This window comes from Pelodiscus sinensis, chromosome 3, assembly GCF_049634645.1.
Source record: "Pelodiscus sinensis isolate JC-2024 chromosome 3, ASM4963464v1, whole genome shotgun sequence".
NCBI lineage: Eukaryota > Metazoa > Chordata > Testudines > Trionychidae > Pelodiscus > Pelodiscus sinensis.
The window spans coordinates 2,070,054-2,092,044 of record NC_134713.1 but is presented as its reverse complement, the minus strand read 5'-3'; the positions used below and the strand labels follow the sequence as shown (position 1 = coordinate 2,092,044).

The window sequence follows — 21,991 nt, the reverse complement described above, 5'->3', positions numbered from 1 at the left end:
TCACTCCGCGGTTCCCCTCCCTTCCCTTGCTCTGATATTGAGAACAGCCTATGACTGGCTGAGAGAGGGTTCAGAAAAGGGCAACTAAAATGATTAGGGGTTTGGAATGGGTCCCATATGAGGAGAGGCTAAAGAGACTGGGACTTCTCAGTTTAGAAAAGAGGAGACTGAGGGGGGATATGATAGAGGTCTATAAAATCATGAGTGGTGTGGAGAGGGCGGATAAAGAAAAGTTATTTATTAGTTCCCTAAATAGAAGAACTAGAGGACACCAAATTAAATTAATGGGTAGCAGGTTTAAAACTAATAAAAGAAAGTTCTTCTTCACACAGCGTGTTGTCAACCTGTGGAACTCCTTGCCAGAGGAGGCTGTGAAGGCTAGGACTATAATAGAGTTTAAAGAGAAGCTAGATAATTTCATGGAGGTTAGGTCCATAAAAGGCTATTAGCCAAGGGATAGAAATGGTGTCCTTGGCCTCTGTTTGTCAGAGGCTGGAGAGGGATGGCAGGAGACACATTGCTTGATCGTTGTCTTCGGTCCACCCTCTCTGGGGCACCAGGTGCTGGCCACTGTCGGCAGACAGGCTACTGGGCTAGATGGACCTTTGGTCTGACCCAGTACGGCCGTTCTTATGTTCTTATGCCTCTAGAAACTGCCACTTGGGATTGTTTTCTCTGTTTTATCCATTTCAAGGGAGGAGCATAGACGTAGATTTCTCCTCCTACCAGAACTGCCTCTTCGGGGGCTACTCGCGAAATACTGAATGCAGATTGCTGCTAAATGTTTAAATACATTCTAATATTTAAAGTAGACTCTTCCTAAGGGGCTTTTTGTGTGTGTTCAGTCTCGGTGCCTCCCAGGACAGTGGTGGGAACTGAAGCCAGCTGCTGGCTTCTCAGCTGTGCCTGCATTATCGGGCGGCTGCAGAGAAGTCACTTACTTTGCATGCAGATTTTGAGCTTTGCCTAGAATCGTAGATCTGGAAGAGACCTCAGAAGGTCATCAAGTCCAGCCCCCCGCTCTAGGCAGAACCAACCCCAACTAAATCAACCCGGCCAGGGCTTTGTCAAGCCGAGACTTAAACACCTCATCTCTGTGCCCTTCCTTTCCAGATGGCGTGGATGGGAAGCAAGCTCGCCGAACAAACTCCAGCAGTCCGCTGGGGGAACTGTTTGACCATGGCCTGGACAGCTGGGCCTGCGTGTTCTTCGTCGTGACCGTTTACTCCACCTTTGGCCGGGGACCCACCGGGGTCAGCGTCTTCGTTCTCTATCTCCTCTTGTGGGTGGTTTTGTTTTCCTTCATCCTCTCCCATTGGGAGAAATATAACACAGGGATTCTCTTCCTGCCGTGGGGATATGACATCAGCCAGGTGGTAAGTAGCTCTCCCGCCGCTCGGTTTCAAAATGCTAATTTAGAAAATAGTGGCCAACTTTGCTTAGCTGCCGGAGCTCTTTGTGTAGGGGCCGGTGCTGCTCTGCCATCTTTCCCTGGGTGACATCTGTCCGTGTCGTCATGAATTGCCCATCTTCTGCCTAACCCTAATCCCCTTGAGATTTCTTCCGGGCGGAGAGCTTTCCGGCAGAGGGCACGATGCCAGCTTTTTTGCAGGGTGCAATCGTTGGAACTGTCTCGTCAGTGCTACTTTAGGAAGGCCTGATTCAGCATAGCAGACTGCATGCATGATTAAAGTCAAGCAGGTGTTTAAGGAATCAAGGAGCAAGGGAGACATTATGAAACGGCTGCTGCAGACTTAGATTGCAGCAGATCTGGTCTCTCCTCAGCGGAGACGTGCTGTCTGTCCCAAGTATCTTGGTGTTGACATCTTTTGCATTCGCAGGCAATAAAATGTGGTTAAACTGGACACTAATCATGTTGGGCCTGAGTCTGTTGTGGCAGCAGCGTAGCCGTACTGACTTAGCCGTTTATACTTGTGCCGTTGCATCGGGTCCAATGGTTGTAAAAGCACCACTTGGCAACAAGTTCTGGCATCTCCATGTAATCATGTGCAACTAGCGAAATCAGGATTTCTACTGTCCTTTGCCCTGGGTCATCCTCGCCTCTGCGCCTCCAGGTTTCTCCAAATCCAAGGTGCAGTTTCCTGATCGTGCATAGGACCGTCCTGAGCTCCCATGGGTTGGTTTGCTACAGGCGGCAGTTAACCGTCGCTTTGGCAGCTGTTGCCGTGCCCCGGGTTTGGGCCGGTTGCTCCAGTCGTAGGGTGGGGCTGTCCGCAGATGCGCGTACAAACCACATTGACTGCAGAGAGCTCCCTGGGGGTTGGGAGGGTGAGCGGGACAGACCATCACAGGCCCCTCTCCTCCAGACTGGCCTTAAGCTCTCGCTGCCCAAGCAGGCCTTGCCTCACCCCAGGTCTCCCATGACTTCCCTTTCCAGACAGGCTTCCTGGGTCATGCTGCTGGAAACGTCGGGTGGGCTGTTTCCTCACGTGCAGTCAGCGTAGGAACCTGGGAACGGGGGCGTATGTGCGTGGCCCCAGCTGGGCTACGGGAGGCTGCACCGGGCTACTGTGGCTGCCTCTGACCCAGAGATGCTGGCTAGTGGAAAATCTGGTTGGAAACCAAGGCCCTGCCGCTCCTGCAGGGGTCTGGTGGGGATTGGTCGCCCCAGCAGAAGCGCGCTGTATCTGTCTCGCCTTTCCAGCCGTTCACCTCGCCTGTGCGCTCTCTCTCTGTGCTTTCTTTTCAGACCATTTCGTTTGTCTACATAGTGACAGCGATTGTGGGAGTTGAGGCCTGGTATGCACCTTTCCTGTTTAATTTCTTATATAGAGACCTATTCACTACAATGATTATTGGTAAGAAGCTCCATGTTGAAGCCTACTTTTAACCACCGTTGCTTTTCTGATAGCCAGTTGTTTCACTTTCAAAGTTGCCTTTGTTTGCATGTTTAGCAAAGAGAAACTTGTTGACGGGTCTGGGTAGAAAGCTTGCTGGACCGAGTCCTCGTCTAGATTGTAAGCAGCAAAATGCACTGGATCTGATACTGATCCCACTGAGGGTTTGGTGAGAACTGGCCAAGTTGCCAAAGGCTGCATCTAACTTGTAGAGAAGGGAGAAGATTGCAGCAAATTCCTCCTTGAATTCAAACACAGCCCCAGAAGGTAGGTGGTCCCAGCATGCACAGCTCCACCCTCCTACTAAACCGCAAGGGTGCCTCTGAACTGCTACAGTCTGTCCACCCGTGAACTAGATAATAAATGTCTCTTCGATGCCTTAGCCTGCATGGCCTTACGGACTCTCCTTGGGAATCCAGCTGTTGCAGTAGATTGGTCCCTAGTTCTCAACAGCAAGGATCTACGTTCTTGCTCCTCTCGACAGTTGTATGTCAGAGCTCCCCCTTCACTGCAGCCTGGGAGCTGAAAATGTGTCCACGTTGGCTGGCCAGGAAGAATTTGGTAGCTTTATTGCTCTTACTTTGAATGTCTTTGTGATTCGCCCTTTGGAAAGAAATGCGATTTGGTACCACTAGCCTTTAAAAGAAATGCCTTCCTGAGTAGGAATGTCGGTTAATTGTAACCTCGTGAATTCTTATAGATTATTCGACTTTTCTGTAGTCCCTGGGGGTGGGGCTGGCAGCTAGCGCGCTCTGGCCCCACTCCGAAGGAGCCCCCTGCTTCTCCATGCTGCTGCCTGTGTATCAGAGGCAGCAGCGTGGGCCAGGCAGGAGCTGGTTTGTAAGGGGAGCCAGTTTAAAAACCAGCTCCCCTCCCGGACCGGCTCCCTGTCCAGAGGTGGGTTTGAGCTCCCAGACCAGCACGAGCAGGAACTGAGCCGGGCTGCCTGCCCACCTGGCTCCTCATACACTTCAAATGCGGAGATGCTGGGGGGTTAGGTCCCGGACCTGGCGTGAGCCAGGACTGAGCCAGCCTGCTAAAAAATGGACTGGCAGGGGGGCGGGAGTCTGTAGCATTAATCTGTAAGCTTTTGTGTATCAGTTAATCGGTACTCGACTACACAATGAAATCCCTATTCCCGAGGCAGCTTTTCTGCTGCAAAGTGATGGTCGACGTTCAGTGTTAGCGTCTGTCCGCACTGCTTTTGAAATGTTGGGGATTCCTGGAACGTGGGGCCTTCCGGGAGAGCCATGAGACTTAGTCAAATGACTGACGCTTTTGTTAACGGAAGCGCTAATGTTCTAAATGATGCACGTGACATAGATGTAGCTTTGTTTGCTTCTCTCTATAATGACCTTACTGTGTGTGAAATCTGTCATCTTTGCATGGAAAAAGTGAAGCCCTTGATGATGATGCTTTCTCTGCTGCTCCCTTGGTGTCTTGTTGGGAGTTCTGTCAGAATGCAGATAAATACGTAGATTCACTAAAATAATTGGAGTTATTTCCATAAACGCATGGAGTGGAACTTCATTAACCAAGATAGGGCTCTTCTGAAGAGCTGAGTCAAATATACAAATCGTATGAATGGCCCTTGGAAATCTGAGCAGCTGTGGGCTGGCAGTAGGTTGAAGGAAGCTTGTAGCTACTGCCATGTAAATGCCTATATAAAAAGAAAGACTGTCACATCTGCTGCTTCTGAAGACATTCAGCGACTGATGAATTCTTATGCTGCGGTAACTTAGATGTTCTCTTCCAGGGTGTGCGCTCACAGTGACTGTGCCCATGAGCCTGTATAACTTCTACAGGTAAGTGTTCCTGAAACCACGGGCGCTAACTAATTCTGCAGGCACCGCCTGTGGTGGTCCAGTTCTGCTAGGAGTTAGCCATGCAGAATCGTGTGAAAGGAAGTTTGTGGAGAGCATCTTGTGTCGATGGGCTGGCAGCCCTAGGGCTGTTGCTACGTTTTAAAGGCAAAGGTGCCCATCGAATAGTCGATGCAAAATGCATTGATTATTCGATTACTCAGCTGGATAACTGTTCTCAGAGTAGTTATTAACGGTTCACAGTCCTGCTGGAAAGGTAGAACAAGTGGGGTTCCGCAGGGGTCTGCTTTGTGACCGGTTCTGTTCAATCTCTTCATCAATTATTTAGATATCAGCATAGAGAGGACGCTTATTAAGTTTGCAGATGATACCAAGTTGGGAGGGGTTGCAAGTGCTTTGGAGGATAGAGTCATAATTCAAAATGATCTGGACAAACTGGAGAAATGGTCTGAGAAATAGGATGATGTTTAATAAGGACAAATGCAAAGTACTCCACTTAGAAAGGAACAATCAGTCTCGCACATACAGAACAGGAGTACGGTAGAAAGGGATCTAGGGGTCATAGCGGACCACAAGCTAAATGAGTCAGCAGTGTGACACTGTTGCAAAAAAAGCAACCCTGATTCTGGGAGCCAATAACAGGAGTGTTGTGAGCCAAACCCAAGAAGTCATTCTTCTGCTTTGCTCTGCGCTGATTAGGCCTCCATTGGAGTGTTGTGTCCAGTTCTGGGCCCCACACTTCAAGAAAGATGTGCAGAAATTGGAGGTCTAAAGAACATCAACAAAAGTGATGAAAAGTCTAGAGAACATGAGCTCTGAGGGAAGGCTGAAGGAATTGGGCTTGTTTCGTTTGGAAAAGAGAAGATTGAGAGGGGACAGGAGAGCAGTTTTCAGGTATCTAAAAGGGTATCTACAAGGAAGGAGAAGGGAGAAAAATTGTTCTCCTTGGCCTCTGAGGACAGGACAAGGAGCAATGGGCTGAAACTGCAGCAAGGGGGGTTTAGTTTGGACATTAGGAAAAATTTCCTACCTGTCAGGGTGGTTAAACACTGGGATAAGTTGCCTGGGGAGGTTGTGGAATCTCCATCTCTGGAGATATTGAAGAGCAGGTTGGACAGACACCTGTCAGGGATGGTCTAGACCAGTGTTTCTCAACCTTTACTTAAAAAAAATTTTTTTTTAAAAGTACCCCCAGTACCTACAGTTTTCAGACTCACACATTTTTTTTTATCTACCATTGAAACACATTTGTTTAAACAACTTAATCATAGCCGGGTGGACAATGAAACTTTTTGGGTGTGTAAAAGTACAAAAATAAGAAAGCACTGTAAAACTTAAAATAAAAATTCAGTTTTCTCCAAATTTCAGTTGTTGACAGATCCCTCCCCCCCCCCCGACTTCTCTCCCTAAGGGTACTCATACCACTGGTTGAGAAACACTGGTCTAGACAGTGCTGGGTCCTGCCGTGAGGGCAGGGGACTGGATGACCTCTCGAGGTCCCTTCCAATTCTAGTGTTCTAGGATTCTAGGATTCTACTCAGGTAGCTGATACTTAACATCCTTCATGTGAGACGGGCCTTCTGCCCATGGTTTTTCACTGCTTCATCAAACAGCAAAACTCTTCCTCCTGGCTTCAGGAAGGGTCCCCGAGGCTAGCTGGGCACTCCCCTGGATTGGAGAGTTCCCGAAGGAAGGCTTGTGCCAGCCTTGCTCAGAAGCTGTGGCTTCTGATAGTTTGACTTAAGATTTTTGTTCCTTTTGCTTTTTCAGGGCCTATAAAAGTAACACCCTGAAGCACAGGTCGGTGTATGAAATCATGCTGCCGTTCTTCTCGCCAGCGTTGCTCTTCGTTCTGTGCATGATCTGGATCTTCATGTCACCGTCAGACATCCTGGAGGTCCACCCCAGGCTCTTCTACTTCATGGTGGGAACAGCCTTTGCTAACATTTCGGTAAGAGTGCTAGTTCTCTGCTAAAACACGCGGGACGGGGTGGCGGATTTCAGTCAGCCCCAGGGTGAAGGGCTGCAGCGTGTCATGCTATGCCCAGGCTGCTCCTGAGGGGGGAAGGCGTCACAGATGCAGTATGAACGAGCAGGAATTGTGGGCTGTGTCAAAGTAAACCCCTTGGCCGTCCTGCCACGACTGGAAGGACGGCCACTGAAGCAGGCGGGAGAGCCTCGGAGCCGAAACCGTGTCCTGTAAACCAGATCTGATGCTTTCCCCAGATCAGAGACAGCCCAGCATGTCGAGGAGAGGGTGACGATTCACTTGCCTGAGGTCCTGCTCTCTCAGGCGTAGCAAGGTTCTAGGTAAAATTTGGTTCGGCTGTGTGAGATCAAGTCTGCCTGCTTACAGGAGACGCCCCAAATGTCCTGGATACTGTTAAGCCGTGGCCTCGGTGCCTTGCATGCCAGACAGGCAGCCGAGGCGCTAGCATTCAGGAAGCCTGTGAAACGTTATTCCTGGGACTGTGCCCAGAAGCCGAGCACCGTCTCTCCCGCTCTGCAGCGTTCTTGCTAACTCTGCAGACACCATTAGGCAGACTGGACCAGAACTGGCCAAGCCAATGCAAGTCCATCCGTGGGGATTGTTTCCTCTCGATGTGGTGCCGTGTTCCGAGCGAGGGATTGGCTCCTGCGGGCCGGAAACCAAAGCACAGCTAACAGCCCTATCCCCCCTCCCCCACCAGTGCCAGCTGATCGTGTGTCAGATGAGTAGCACCCGGTGTCAGCCTCTCAACTGGATGCTGCTGCCGTTAGCCCTGGTGATCTTCGTGGTGGTCTCCGGAGCGGCGCCGCATTGGGAGGATCTTCTCCTGTACCTGCTGACGGCGCTCATCACGCTGGCGCACATCCACTACGGAGTAGGCGTGGTGAGTGCAGCCTGCCCCCGGGCACAGGGGTGCACTGCCGCGGGTCTGCCTAGAGGAGTCGCTCTGCCGGCCCCCGGCGGTGCTGTTTGCAGGGGCTGTCCCCCGTACCCCTGGAACGCTAGGTAGCATTCCTCTGCTCCCAACGCGTTTGCCAAGCAAGCGGAGGCATTGACATAAATGGGGGGGGGGGGTCTCAAAGTGGGAGTCGTGACCTCTCGGGATCACAAGGTGGTTACCTGCAGGTCAGGAGTGGTCAGCTCTGTGGGGCTGACATCCATGAGTCGTTCCCCCTCCCCCCATTAAATTACCCCCCCCTCCATTTTTAGTGTATGCAGGGGGGAGAAGGGTCACCAATACAGCCCCTGATATAAAACATGAAAGAGCTACATGTGGGGCACCTGAAGGCTTATTTGGGATACCAGGAACTGACGTTCCGGCTGCAGGAGACATTCTTCTCGTCGCTTACGTTAAAGATGGAGTCTAAGCCAAAGCCTGGCTCCACGTCTGATCACAGTTGGCAGCTTAATCACATGAATGCCACATTGGGGAAGCTTGGATTTAATGCTCCCGGGTTCTGATATCATGGTTCTAGCAATCATAAAAGCGCCAGGATCCCAGTAGCATGCAGTGTCCGGGCTGGGCCTGTCTCTAATTTTAAATAAATTATTCAGAGACCCAGCCGAGTGCTGTTTACTTGCTACCGTTTCACTGTCCTTCCAACGTGTTCTCTGTCGGCTGCAGCTGCTAGCTGGCTGCACATTCAGAGAGTGGCCTTCTTTGCGAAGGTGGGCATCGCTTGGGAGGCGGCAGCCATAATGTCTTTGCTCTGCTGCAGTATTGCTTTGGGCTCGGGGTCCCGCTGTTGCTGCTCTGCTCGCTTGCTCGTCCCATGGCAGTTCGGTGTTTGCAGCCCCCAGCGTACGCTCCAGGTCTGCGCTGTGTGCGGGGTTATAAACTAAAGCACCCGAGCTGCCATCTTTAAGCTTCTGAGAGTTTCTTGGGTGGGGGGAATCCGGGCAAGGTAGCAGAGGAAGCAATCTGTCAGGTGAACCTTGTAGCGAACGGCAGGAGACGGGCACTGTGTGACGGCGCTGTTAGGACGCAGAAAATCGAGACTGCGGGAGTGCTGCTCAGTGGGGAAAGGCTACTTGGGTTGTCCTAGGTCAGCTGCACAGTCAGATTGGGAACCCGAGCCCTTACTGCTTCAGGCCAGCTCGAAAGCGTGTCTGGCTCGTCGCCCGATACGGGCGTGAAGCAGGGCTCAGTGCGTGATGCACGGAGGTCAGACTCGCGATCCCCTCTGAGAAGCTAGGGGAGAACCCCGGCCGTTCGGAGCCCCTTTGCAAGAGACACAGGCGCGTGACAGCAAATCTGCAGCCCCCCTCTCAAGCTGGGGGTGCAAGAGCCAGCGTTGGGGTGGGGGGTGGCTGCTTAGCCACCATGCTGTGTCTTGGTCTTTTCTCGGCAGCCCTGCGATTTGCTTTAAAAAGAACTCGGCAGCGGCAGCCAGCCTAATGACTTGACATCGCGCTTAATCATCTCATTGCTCAGCACTGAGCGCAACCTTTCAGGCGAGCAGGCTTCTGGCTGTGTGGAGGAAAGGAGCCCTTTCTGCCCGGGGAAGGTCACAGAGGGGGCTTCTGAGGGATAGTTAAGCGTGGGTCTCCAGGTCTCAGACCTGCTGTCTCCTGGCTCGGATCCCCTGGCACATTGTCCTGTTCTACTGTCTCGCGGGAGGGCTTGGCAGGGCACAGGCCCTGTTAGCCCAGAGCTAGAAGAGGGCGTGGGGTAGCTGCTGTAGCACTGTCCCGCCCTGGAAGACGAGTGGTTGGAAGCGAGTCTGCCTTGGCTTGTGCTTTACGCAGCTCGTCTACGGCTGACGCCCAACTGGGTGACTTGTGTGCTCGCTGCTTGCTTGGCTCCAGCGGGAGCTTTGGCTTCACAGCTCAGAACAGGCCAGATGGAGTCCAGAACAGCCCGTGAGGAACAGCTGTGAACTTAACACAGATCAAAGGAAAGGCACTTGGCTTGCAGTGCACAGTTAGCCTGAAGTCCTCCCTGCCGGGAGATACCATTTAAGGCCAAGAGCTTAAGATTCAGAGAACAGCCGCTATCGAGATAAAAACGTACTGACAGTCCCGTGACCTTAGGTAGGGCGCACGTTGCTTTGCAAGGTGTAGAACCATAATAGGTCAGGGCTAAGACAGCTGCTCGTGGGGAAGGCTGGGGTGCAACTCCCTGGGGAGAAGCCTGCCCAGAACGGACGGGTTTCTTCCCCTTTCCTCTGGTTGCTGTGCAGCACGAGATGGGCGGTCAGGAGTTGCCAGACCAGCTAAACATTTCTACTCATCGGAGTCTCTTAGAGGGTCAAATGCTGGACCCACCAGTGCAAAACCCAGCAGTGTGGCTAAACAGTTGTCCCCTGATGTGCTAGTGTCTAGGTTTGGTGCAGCGAGGCTGATGGGCCCTGTGAACTGCAGGCTTTGGCCTGATGGGAGCCTTCTGGCATGATCGGTCTACCCTGTCAGTGGAGAGGGGGAGAGGTGCTTCAGCGAAGTACGCCGACGTAGGCGGAGTGTCCTGTGTGGCTGGCCTGGCCGTGCACAAAGCGTCATGGTGTTCCTGTGATACCGGGCTTCTGTGCCCGCGGGGGCTGATTCGGCCCTTTTAGCTGTACATATGGCTCCTTTTGGTCCATTGGTGCATAAAGGAACATCTGCACTTGAGTAAAACGCCCTTGTCAGTGACCAGGCTGGCGAGGCTGAAGTGTAGACTAAGGATGTAATAGTGTAGCCGATTAACCGAGACGCAAAAGCCGACAGGTTAGTGCTATAGACGACACGCGTTTCCCCCCTACACACACAGTAAATTTTTTAGCAGGCTGGCCAGCAGCTGGGCTCAGTCCTGGCTCGCGCTGGGTCCAAGACCTACCCCCACTGCGGCTCTGCATGTAAAGTGTATTAGGAGCTCGGCGGGCAGGCCGCCTGGCTCTTTTCCAGCTCGCGCCAGGTCCCGGAGCTCAGACCCACCCTAGACAGGGGCTGCTGCCACCTTGCGCAGGGCGACAAGCAGCCAGGCTGTGAAGGGAGCTTTTCATGGAGGTTAGGTCCACAATTTCCTGGAGGTTAGGTCCATAAAAGGCTATTAGCCAGGGGATAAAATGGTGTCCTTGGCCTCTGTTTGTCAGAGGCTGGAGAAGGATGGCAGGAGACAAATCGCTTGATCATTGTCTTCGGCCCACCCTCTCTGGGGCACCTGGTGCTGGCCACTGTCGGTAGACAGGATACTGGGCTTGAAGGACCTTTGGTCTGACCCAGCTTGGCCGTTCTTACGTTCTTATGAGCTGGTTTTTTAAACGGGCTCCCCTCGCGGACCAGCTCCCGCCTGGCACCCAGTGCTGCTGCTTCTGATCCAGAGGCAGGGGGTTCCTCGGCAGTGGGGCTGGAGCACGTTGGCTGCCGTCCCTGGGGACTATAGAATAGTCGACTAATTGCTAAGAATTCCTGAGGTTACTCGACTGTTCAGTTAACCGAGACTTAACACCCCTAGTGCAGACATCCAGCAGTGCGGAAACCCCCTTCTTTCCTGGGTCCCAAAACACCGGGCTTCAGTGTGAGCCCAAATGTCTTCACCCCTCCGTTTTATAGCCCCGCAGCCTGGGCCCTGCAAGCTCCAGTCGACTGACTGGCCAGCCTCTGGGGGTTGCTGCGGGGTAGCTCCGGCAGGCGTTACGCATCCTTCCCATGCTAGCTGCACTGCGCTCCTGGGCCCGAGTCGGGGGGCGTGCTGAGTGGCTCCGTTGGAGGCTCAGGTGGAAGGCGTGTTGGCTGATGCCGGGCTGTCATTTGATTCTCTCCCCCAGGTAAGCCAGCTGAGCAAGCATTTCAACATCCGGCCTTTCTCGCTAAAGAAGCCCGGGACGGATTGACTAGAAGCGGAAGAAAAGAAAATCAGCCTGCAGTCTGCGCAAGTACTGTAAATAACTGCTGCAAATAGACTGTAAATACTTCCACCATCACCACAGACCTAAATCTCTTCTGGACAGATATGGGGGGACAGTGGGGTCTAGACCCCGAGTGCCACTGAGACCACGTACAGCTGACCAGACGCGGGGAGTAGCCTTTCCAGTTATTCCTGTCTAACAGACCTGCCGAATGGCCTCCGGTCCTGACTGCAAGTCGAGCTGGCTTGGGTATTGCTCAGAATCTAAGCATGGCACGGACACCAAAAGTGATCGGCCCATCGAGTCGGTAGCAGTGGCCTCGCTACATCCGTAAGGGAGACGTCTGAGCAGCTGGGTCAGTGGGGAATGTGTTAGCTGTATATGAAGCCCCCTGATGCTGACCTAAGGAGCTGGCCACGCGCATGTTCCCCAGCAGGTGCAGGCACGTCCACACGTGCAAAATGTTGTTTAGCGGCTGCAAGTGATCGTCCACTAGGATGACTTGGGAATTGAGGGGTTCGGGTTGAGGCAGCTTTAGCACCCCCCCATTTTCCCAGCTGTGGGTAAGTGGGACCACATCTTGCCAGTATTATTCTTGTGAACCATACATTGGCCACCCGTGTTCTTTGCGCACGAGCCCATGAAGGGAACTGGAGCTCTTGGCAGCATTGGCTATTGTGGGTGGCGGTTGGCTTTACAACTGCCTGCAAGAGCTCCAATAGCCCATAGCCAAGACCTCCCTTGGGATAAATCCGTACAGCCTCATCTAGTGTTAGTTGGCTTGCGGGGCCGGAGGGAGGCTTGCCTGCCACAGGGGGCTTGTCTCACTTCAGTCTGGCCGTGTGCACTACGATTTGTGCACACGTCCACGCGATGGGTGGGACGGACTCTATAGACACACTCCCCGTTCCAGATAACTGAATTGTGGCAAGTCCCCCAGCTGGGAACACACCTGAATAGTTCTTACAACAGAAGACACGCACATTTGCTTGGGGACCTTTTATTTGGGGAAAAGTGGGTGACTTTTTTTTACGTTTAATTTAGGGCACACCTGTCCCGACGGTTAGGCCACACATCCCGTCCAACAACATCTTTGTTTACCATCCATTCAACCATTTGCGTTCAGTGATTTTTTTTAATTCATTTAATTGAGTGGTGATGAAGGCTGAGTGCTGATTTTCTTTTCTGTTCATTTTATTTAATGGAGACTTGTGCTTGAATGAAGAGTGCAACCTAAACCCAGACTCTGGACAGGCTGCACCCGGAAGTGAGCAAGCACAGCAAATTAATGCACTGTGGGAACAAATTCACTCGTACCTTAGTAACAGCTTGGTCAGGGTGTGTTCCTTCTGTGGGTGAGAGATCTCTCACTTAGGAAAACGTTAACTGTAATTAGTATTTAATGTTTTTATTTTGTACATTCAAATCATTGACATGTGAGTTACACAACACAACAACCAGAAGCCAGTTCACAGCATTTATTGTAAATAAGTTAGTTTTTATTTGAATTCTCACTGTGGTGTGATGTGCAAGATCACAGCTGATGGATAGAGGAACCCAGCAAGGCACAGGAGAGAATTTAATTTCAAGCAGGAAGATACCATTATTGTGTCTGTCTTTGTGTTCCCATCATGGTTTTTTGTGGGGGTGATTGGACGAAACATTTTAATTATTTTGTTAATGTGTCGTGACTGTACATCAGGAACTGGAGGCAGGTGTTAATCTGGGAGAGGAAAAACCTTTTGCTTCCCTCGGAATTTATTCAATAAGTAGCTTACTCTTGACTATATATATTACTGACATTGTACAGAAAAACCGTAAGTGTACAGAGGAATTGGACTGTGCTTGAATTTTTGACTCTTGTACCTGTTGAATTAAATGTATAATTATGGGCCAATTAACTTGAAATGTATCACACAAGAAACCTTAGGATTTTGATGTTGAAAATGGGACCGTTTATTTGTGGAACGTTTTCCTGTTGCAGAATCTGCCTTTGGGGCAGCGGCACGTTGCTGAGGCGGGTGTTGTTCCATTTGCATGCTGAGAGCTCACGGAGAACTCGGGCCGGTTGCCCTTGACTAGTGACGTTAAGGAATGTCAGGGTCTCGAGCACGAAGCAGAATGGCCTATTCATTTTTCGCTTATGGCGTGTTCCATTTTCCTCTGCCCCATCCCGCCTCTACAGCACTGCTGTGCTCAGACTGGGTTGGTGGTAACACCATGGGACGCTAATCGCCAGCGATGATTTGGCTTTCCTAGCGCGCTTTCCCTCTGGCTGTGCAATACTTTGATCTATTACTTTTTGCAGTGTGTGGAAACATGCCCTGAGGGGGGGAACCCACGCTCTCCATTGGGTGGAGGCTGGTAGCTAGACTTGGACTTGCCATTTAAACATCTTCATGCATTTTACTGACTTGTCCTTAAGGCAGAATGTCTCAACCCCCAGAGCTACCTTTGACATATCTTTGGGGTGTCGTGGAACTTGGTGCCTTCACTTACTGCACGTTGGGGCTGGCAAAAGTCCACCGTCACATGGTGCTAGAAACCAGTGTGAGCGTTGCCTGAGTTCGGGCCTGTCCGATTCTGCTCCCTGGCCCGGTCTGCCGCCTCACACAATAAACCGTTTTCAGTTGCGCTCTTTTTGTCTGTATTTAGTGACTGTCCTGGATTCTGGGGAATGAAATGTTGGCTCAGAAAAACCGAATCACAGCCACGCCGCTGAGAGTGTGGGTGTGGGGGAGCAAATCTCTTGGGTTGGTTTGTTTATTTCTAAACCTGGTGTGTGTTTTCTCTTAATTTGGTCCTTAAAATAAACTTGTTCTCTTGTGAGGGGTTGGATTATTTGTTGTGCCTGCCTCTGAAATGCTGGGGAAGGAGACATGAAGGAAGGAAATGGTTTCTTCGCCCGGCCTTCTCCGTCACAGAGGGGTGCATTTCTTTCCAGGGCCTATGCTATCAGGAAGGAACAATAATCTGACTCATGAATATATTTGCCCATGCTGAGAATTCCCCTTCTGTCTATATTAGAGATGCTCTGTTCCCTTGCGTTTTTCTGCCCATGTGAAGGCTGCTTGTTTTGTGGCCTTACTTATTAAGTCTCCTGGTTTGCCCTGAGTGAGCGGCTGCTTTTACGATCCTTAAAAATGCTCCCAAAACAATGGCTCGGTGCTGTGAATTGTCCCTCAGTCTGGAGCGTTGGCAGGAAGAGACCCGCATTGGTGAATAACACCCGCACCTGGCCACGTGCCTGCGTCGGTGTACTCCAAACAACGTTCCGCGTCTTCCCTTGGCTTGTTGTTCGATCTGGCTGCCAGCGCTGGAGACCAGCCGTAGCACCGTGCAGATAAGCCAGGGGCTTGCTGAAGACACTTGGTGTCCTTGTGTTCCTGTCGTTAGGGGGTGGGAGCTGAGACGTGACGGCGTGTGGCGCCTTCGCTTCAGAGCAGCGGTCCGTTCGGCACATGGCTTCGTGTCTACGGGGAGCCTCCCCCAGCGTGTGGAATGCAAACTTGCACTTCGTTCCTGGGCCTGCTGGCATGTCTTCCCCTCCCCTCTCCACCCCACGGTGTCTCCTGCCAGCTCCCAGGCTGCAGTCTCGTAACTGTGACCTCAGGCTCTGGAGACGTGTGTTTTAGCTTGGGCACGTGCCCTCGGGTTTAGCAGCTCTCCGAAGCCACTGGGATGTTACTGTTCGCTACAGTCCAACTTACTGTCCCTCGCAAGCATGGCCATTGCGATTGCTCCACCGGATCCCAAGCTTGGGAAAGGCAAGCCCTGCCGAATGCACCTGTCCTCTCCATACCCGCTGGACTGTGGTTGGTGGTTGATTCGTGATTTCTTCATGCTCGCTGCAAGACCTGGGGTATTGATGGGGACTCGGCCAGTACCGAATCACATGGTTTTTTTTTCAACTGGATGACTGACATTTTCAAGTAGCTTTGTTTTTTCTTGATCACGACAACAAAATTGTTTATCTTTGGTTTCTTCAGTTAGACTCCTGGATGTAATAGCGTAGTCGATTAATCAATAAGCAAAAGCTTATCGCTTACTGCCATAGATTGCATATTGCATCCACTCCCCATCCCTACCAGTAAATTTTCTAGCAGGCTGGCCAGCAGCCCGGCTCAATTCTGGCTTGCGCCAGGTCCAGGACCTACCCCCGCTGTGGCTCTGCATTTCAAGTGTATTAGGAGCCAGGCAGCCCGGCTCAGTTCTGGCTCGTGCTGGGTCTAAGAGCTCAAACACCCCCCACACCACCTCCTGGACAGGGGCTGCTGTCACCCCCGCTGCTGCTGCAGGGCGACAGGCAGCCAGTCTGAGAAGGGAGCTGGTTTTTAAACGGGCTCCCCTTGCAGATCAGCTCCCGCTTGGCACCCTGCGTTGCTGCCTCTGATACAGACGCAGCAGCGCAGAACGGCAGAGCGCTCCTCGGGAGTGGGGCTGACGCGCACTGACTACCGGCCCTGCCCCTGGGACTTATAGCATAGCGGGGTAACTGCTAAGAATTCCTGAGGTTACTCGACTATTCAACGAACCGAGATTTCACATCCCTCGTTTGTACGAAGGCTCCAAAGTCGAACTGGCCTCGAAAGACGAGATGCCTTCCCTTGGGGCCCCTGAACCCGATGAGAAAGTTTGGGCCAGTTGTTTCTTTCCAAAGTTCCGACTGTTGCTTTGTTGGAAGCTGTGGCCCAGCGCGGTGTCAAGCTCACAGGTCGTGCTCACACTCAGCCCGTCCGTCCCCGGACAGGACCCCCCCTCTAGCACGGCAGCCCTTCTCGGGGCCCCCTCCACTCCAGTGCCTGAGGCACAGCCCTTTCTCAGGGCGCCCATTCCAGTGTAGCGACCCTCTTTGGGGGGCCCACTCTCACCTGGGGGGAGTCCCCTCCCTCTGGACCCCTGGAGCCTCCACTCCCAGAGGGATTAGCGCCCCCCTGTTCTCTAGACCAGAGCGACACTCAGCACAAAACAGGAGGGTTTATTGAGCTTTGAACACTGCAAAGGCTCTCTCGGGCCTGGGCCCTCAGCCCCACATGTTTGAGTCTCCCCTGCAGCTAGCAAAGTCCTGCCTGCTCTGCTCCCCATCCCAAACAGCCCCCCGTCTCCCAGCAGAGCCTCCAACAGCCTCAGCAACAGCCCCTCCCCAGCCAGTGTCTCAGGTAATCGGGCCTCTGGGCCCCTCTTCTCCACCTCCTCTCCTCCAGCCAATGTTCTCCCCTTGCTGGGACCAGCTGGGCGGGTCGCAGGGGTCTCCCCTCTGCAGCCCCTTGTCTGTTGTCTGGCTGTAAGCGGCCGTGTCCTCTGAGCAGGGCTGGGGGCATCGGTCACTGGGGCTCCAGTTCTGGGCTGGTCTCTGAAACAACCTGTCTCCCCCTTGTCACATGAACCAGTAACATCCCGGGGCACTGAGTGCCCCCTCTGCATGCAGCCCCCAAAACTCCCCGGGGCCTCACACTAGGGATGTAAAATGAACCAGTCCGTGTGCCACTCAGCAGGAGGCTTACCAGTCTGTCAGTTAAAAGGCCCTTGCGGGTGAAGCAGTGGTGGCCAGCCACACCGGCCCAGAACAGTCCTGGCCCTGGACAGGTCAGTGGGCCGGGCAGCAGGACCCCACAGCTGCTGCAGGACCTCATGGCCACTAAAGGACCTGCGGTGGGACATCACAGGCAGGGCTGCACCCCATGGCTACAGAGGGCCGGGCAGCAGGCCCTATGTTACAGTTCACTGATTAGGCATTAGCAGTTAACTGGTTAATGTTTTAATGGCTCTTGGCCCAGCTGAGTTTTCCTGCATGCTGAGGGTTGGTCTGGACTAGGACTACTCAACTTTGGAAGCCCCGAGGGCCACAGTGATACTCAGCACACGCTGAGGGCTGCAACTGAAGTGTGGTTGCATGTACATGCAAATAGCTTATTTCACACTGACGGGCATGAATACAAAGCACTTCCCACAATGCCCCGGCGCTCCTGGCACCTCCTCCCGGGGGGCTAGAAATGCCGACACCCTGTACCCGTCTGTTCCACCTGCCCGTCCGCTTGCGTCTTTCAATGCTCACCCCGCCTGGGAGAGGCCTCGCCGTTGTGGAGCAAGGAAAAGGAAAAAGGGGCTTTTTCTGGGTCAGCCCAGCTCCTCCAACCTGCACTCTGCACTGGGCTCTTCGTGGCTCGTGTCATCCCCGGCTATAGAGACTGGGCAGGCCACAGCCTGCTCACCGTTGCGCCTGTCTAACAGGCAAAGCAGAGCAGAATCCAACTCCAGCTGCGTGGGCTCTGCCGGGCGCAGGGCATGAAACAGCAGAAAAGGCTCATGCTAGCAGCTGTGCGTGGCATTTCCCAGTGGAGGCCACGTTCAAAGGATCCCACCCGTGGGCCACGTGTTAAGCCCCACGTACACCCAAACCGCACTGCGGGCCGCAGACAAATGGGCCACATGTTGAGTAGCCCTGGTCTACACCATGGCTTGAGCTGATGTAAGCTGGGTTGCTCAGCGGAGTGAAAGACACCCCCAACCAATGTATGTTGCATTGTCTTCTGTGCAGTCCACACCGATGCACTGTTGGCAGGGACGCTCTGCCATTGGCATAGCTTCTGCCTCCCACGGAGGAGGCTTAATTATGCTGGCAGGAGAGTGCTCTCCCGCCGGCATGGAAGCATCCTCACCAGATGCCCCACAGCAGCGCTGCTGGGCCAAGGTCACGTCTGGTGTAAACAAGCCCTTAAGACGCTCTGTGCTGCCGTCTGCTTTGCAAGGAACGTGAACAACCGTGGTTCTAGCGAATGGTGCATGTAACCCTAGCACGAGAGAGATCCAGCTGGGGTTGGCTGGCTTGTAAAGGACACCTCCTCCCAGCAGTGGGATGAGGGTAAGTCATGTGCCTGCTGAAAGTCTCTGGAGAATCTTTCTCCGCCACGTGGGGCGTTAGTTTTCGGGGCTGTGCCCCTTGCTGGGTGTCGGGGATGTGCTGGGGCAGCTGGGCTGCCTTAGAGCTTGTTTGCACTTTGCTGAAATGCAGATCGACAGCGAGCCGGGTAAGGGTTGTAGCCTCTGCTGGTACCTGGCTTGCCTCGTGGACCCAGTCTCCCCCACAGCATTGTGTGGGAGGCAGCAGCAGCAAGAGCTGCGGAGACAGGTTTGTGTAAGCCTGGCTTGGAACGTGTTGCCACAGAAGCTGGTTGAATCTTTCCTGCCAAACAAGGTTTTGATTGTCGGACAGTTCCTCTGATGCAGCTGGACTTCCCAGGCCACCTGTTCCTGACAGCCGCCACACACAGACTAATGGAACGGGGAGCTATCGCTTGGGTCTGCTAGGAACGCAGTACTGCACCCCAGAAGAACGCTGTTTTGCTACCTGACCCTCGGTTTGCCGCCCTCACAGTGTCTCTCAAAGTTCCCGGAATAACGGCCTGTTACTAGGCAGAGCTTGTGGGGACTAACCAGGGGCATGTGGGTGCAGCGATGGTCTCATTTCAGGATCTCAATCTGCCTCAGTCACTCCACCCTACCAGGACCCATTTGTTGTTGCTTAACAGCTGGTCAGACCGGTCCAACCTGCTGTGCTTTTTGGGCAGCAAGGGGGAGGCTTTAGCAGAGCACAGAGTCAGCTGAACTGAGTGGTGTGCTTAGGGGAGCGGGAGGGCCAAGCTTTGCCACGATGTTGTTGTGGGCTCCGTGTTTGTGTCAGGTTTTCCAGACCAAATCTGCTCTTTTTACGAGGAAAAAGGGGCTTTTTCTAGGTCAGCCCGGCTCATCCAACCTGCACTCTGAGCTGGGCTCTTCGTGGCTCGTGTCATCCCCGGCTAGGGAGCCTGGGCAGGCCACAGCCTGCTCCCCGTTGTGCCTGTCTAACAGGCAAAGCAGAGCAGACTCCAACTCCAGCTGCGTGGGCTCTGCCGGGCGCAGGGCATGAAACAGCAGAAAAGGCTCATGCTAGCAGCTGTGCGTGGGATTTTAGTACGGCTACATCTAGACTAAATGGGAAAAAGATACGCAACGTGCGGGTACCTTTTTCCGGATGTTTTCGAAAGAGGCGTTTCCGAAATGTGGCATGTCTGCACGGCACCAAATTTCGGAAAAAAGTCCTCTTTCGATGTCGTCTCTTTCTCATGAAACAAGGTTTACAGGGATGGTGGAAGTGTTCACTTTTCTGAAAAAAACTTTGGAAAAGCGGATGCGTTCCTTGAACCTGGCATTGCTTTTCCGGGATACTTCCGGTATCCTGGCAAAGTGCTGCAGTCCAGACATAGCCTAAGTGACTTGGGTTGGGACTCGTCACTTGGGCGCAGGACTATTGAGTAAGAAGGGGGCGTGGGAATTGACTCTTAGCATACACCTGCCTGCTTCTGCTCCCTTTGTTCTTTGGTCGGAGGGCCGGGGGAGGGACTCCCTACCAACACAAACAAAAGCTTCTGTGGCCACGTGGACCCCTCACCTTTCCTGAGCCTGGCCCTGTGTGAATGGGAGCTGGTAGCTTGGCTCTGAGACACTGCTTATCAGTGATGGGGGCTGAATCCCACCCCAGTGAGCCTGTCACCTGGCCAGGGCCAGCCGCAGCTAAGCAAGTGCTTGTACAGAGCTTTATTTCAAAAGAAATCCCGTATAAATCTGTCTCGTCAGGGCAGAGTGCTGCCAAACCGGCTTGTCTTATCGCGGGCCCTGGCTCTCTGTTGTTGGGAGTCCAGACTGCTGCCGTGGATTTGAATTCCGAAGTGGGTCTGGCCCACGAAAGCTCATCACCTAATAAACCATCTTGTTAGTCTTTAAAGTGCTGCAAAGTCCTGTCTCTTGTTTCAGCAAGGCCAGACTCACACGGCTGCATCTCTATTACTAATCAGTTTGAGGTTATTGCTGGTAAATATTTATTGTAAACCGAGATTTAAAAAATGAAACTTCAGTAAAGAATAACATTTTCCAAACCTTTAAACGCTTTTCTCGTTGCCTGCTTTGGTGGGGGCTTGCCCCTCTACCTCTGAGGACCTGAGGGTTGTTCAGACTAGGTCCAATCAGGTCCTCAATTTTGTTGGAGCTGGCACCGCATCAAACAGCTGAGGGAGGAGGTTCCTGGATACACGTGGACTTGCAATGTTGCCCACACACATTTCTCTTACTGGCGCATACTCTGGGTGCACCTGCCTTTAGGGCTCTGGGGTAAACTTGCACAGAATGAGTGGGGTCTTCTACCGGGGAAAGAGCCTTACTCACTAATATCCTTATCCTCAGTCCATTAACGGTTACCAGGACAGTCTGAAGCAGACCATCTCGCCACTCCCAAGATGAGTAACCAACATTTCCTGCTGGCCAATCGGGGTCAGGTCATCTGGGGGACTCCAGTCTTTTCATGGTGGTGACAGGCAGAAGCTCTGATCTTGGGCTGTCTCCTAGAGTTAGTTTCCAAGAGCATCCTTTTGGACCCCAGTTGTGACGGCGCGTTAGGGTTTTCCTGTCTCCTGCACCCCTGTAATGGCATGAACAGACTCCACCAGCCAGTAGAATAGAGGGAGTTTATTGCTCCTCCAGGTTACAGCACAGATGTAATCTGGTTACAGGGACTGGGACTAGGAGGCCTCCGTGCCCCCCCCCTTGAGATGGGGGCTGGCTGGGCCCTACAATCCCAGCCCCCTCCCTAGCTCTTTCTCCCCTGCTTCCGGGACAGAAACTAACTCTCTTCCAGCCCTGCCTCCCAGCCAGGGGCGGCATTCCACCCCCCAGGGAGAGGAACAAAGGAAGGTAACTGGTCGAACAGGTGACCTTCCTTTCCCATCAGCTACTCGGCTGGGCAGTGGTACAAACAGCAGCCAGTGGAGGTCACTCACAACCCAAGCCTAGCAACCAGCAAGGTACCCACACTACATCACACCAGTTCATACAGTAACACTCGAGTCCCACTTAGCGAAATCGGAACCAATCCTTTTTCTACATGTTACCAATCAATCCTTACAGATTGTAACAATTCTTTAGCCAGTCCCTCCCCCACCACCTTGAGTTGATTTAAACGTAGCGAACTGAACTGTGGAACAGGAAGAAACAATCAAAGAACCACGTCCTAAGTCTGGCCCCCGTGACCGTTCATTGACTGTCGCCCATGCACTGGGTTGCCAAATTCTGCTGGTTTTCAGCAGCGTAGATTTTTTTTTTCCTGCCACTGTTACGAAAGTCTCACACGTGTAAAGCAGGGCACATGCTGTGAGAGGTGTGGATTACCCACAACAGGGACAGAGAGAACCATACGCTCCCCCTGCAGCCAAGCAAAGTTCTTCAGTCGGCACATCTTAGGTGCGCAAGCGCAGTTAGCAAAACTCCCCTATCCCGGGAGCCCGGCTTGGTGATGACACTCTTGCACCCCACTCAGCTGGAGGCCCGCTCATGGTTGCCCCTTGCTGACCCAGACAGGGACCCCTCCAGACAAGTGGTGGAGAAGTGGGGCCCATGAAGGCCTGACGATAACAAAATGAGTTAATGACCACAAGGGCTAAGTGGTTTGGTTTCTGGACAGGCAGA

At 52.8% G+C, this 21,991-nt stretch overlaps 1 protein-coding gene across 2 annotated transcripts in view; it reads left to right on the top strand.

Annotated features, from left to right (window-relative positions):
* The window catches only part of SELENOI (selenoprotein I), a 52,550-nt gene extending 38,224 nt beyond the window's left edge, over nucleotides 1–14,326 (top strand). Inside the window, exons 5-10 of one of the 2 annotated variants that reach the window (XM_075925954.1) lie at nucleotides 1,114–1,376; nucleotides 2,711–2,819; nucleotides 4,615–4,663; nucleotides 6,452–6,632; nucleotides 7,372–7,554; nucleotides 11,417–14,326. In XM_075925954.1, the coding sequence (XP_075782069.1) occupies nucleotides 1,114–1,376; nucleotides 2,711–2,819; nucleotides 4,615–4,663; nucleotides 6,452–6,632; nucleotides 7,372–7,554; nucleotides 11,417–11,533 (902 nt within the window). In that variant the 3' untranslated portion in view covers nucleotides 11,534–14,326. The remainder of the gene's footprint in view (nucleotides 1–1,113; nucleotides 1,377–2,710; nucleotides 2,820–4,614; nucleotides 4,664–6,451; nucleotides 6,633–7,371; nucleotides 7,555–11,416) is intronic. The other variant, XM_075925955.1, reaches the window with a different exon arrangement.
* The last annotated feature ends 7,665 nt before the right edge of the window (nucleotides 14,327–21,991 follow it).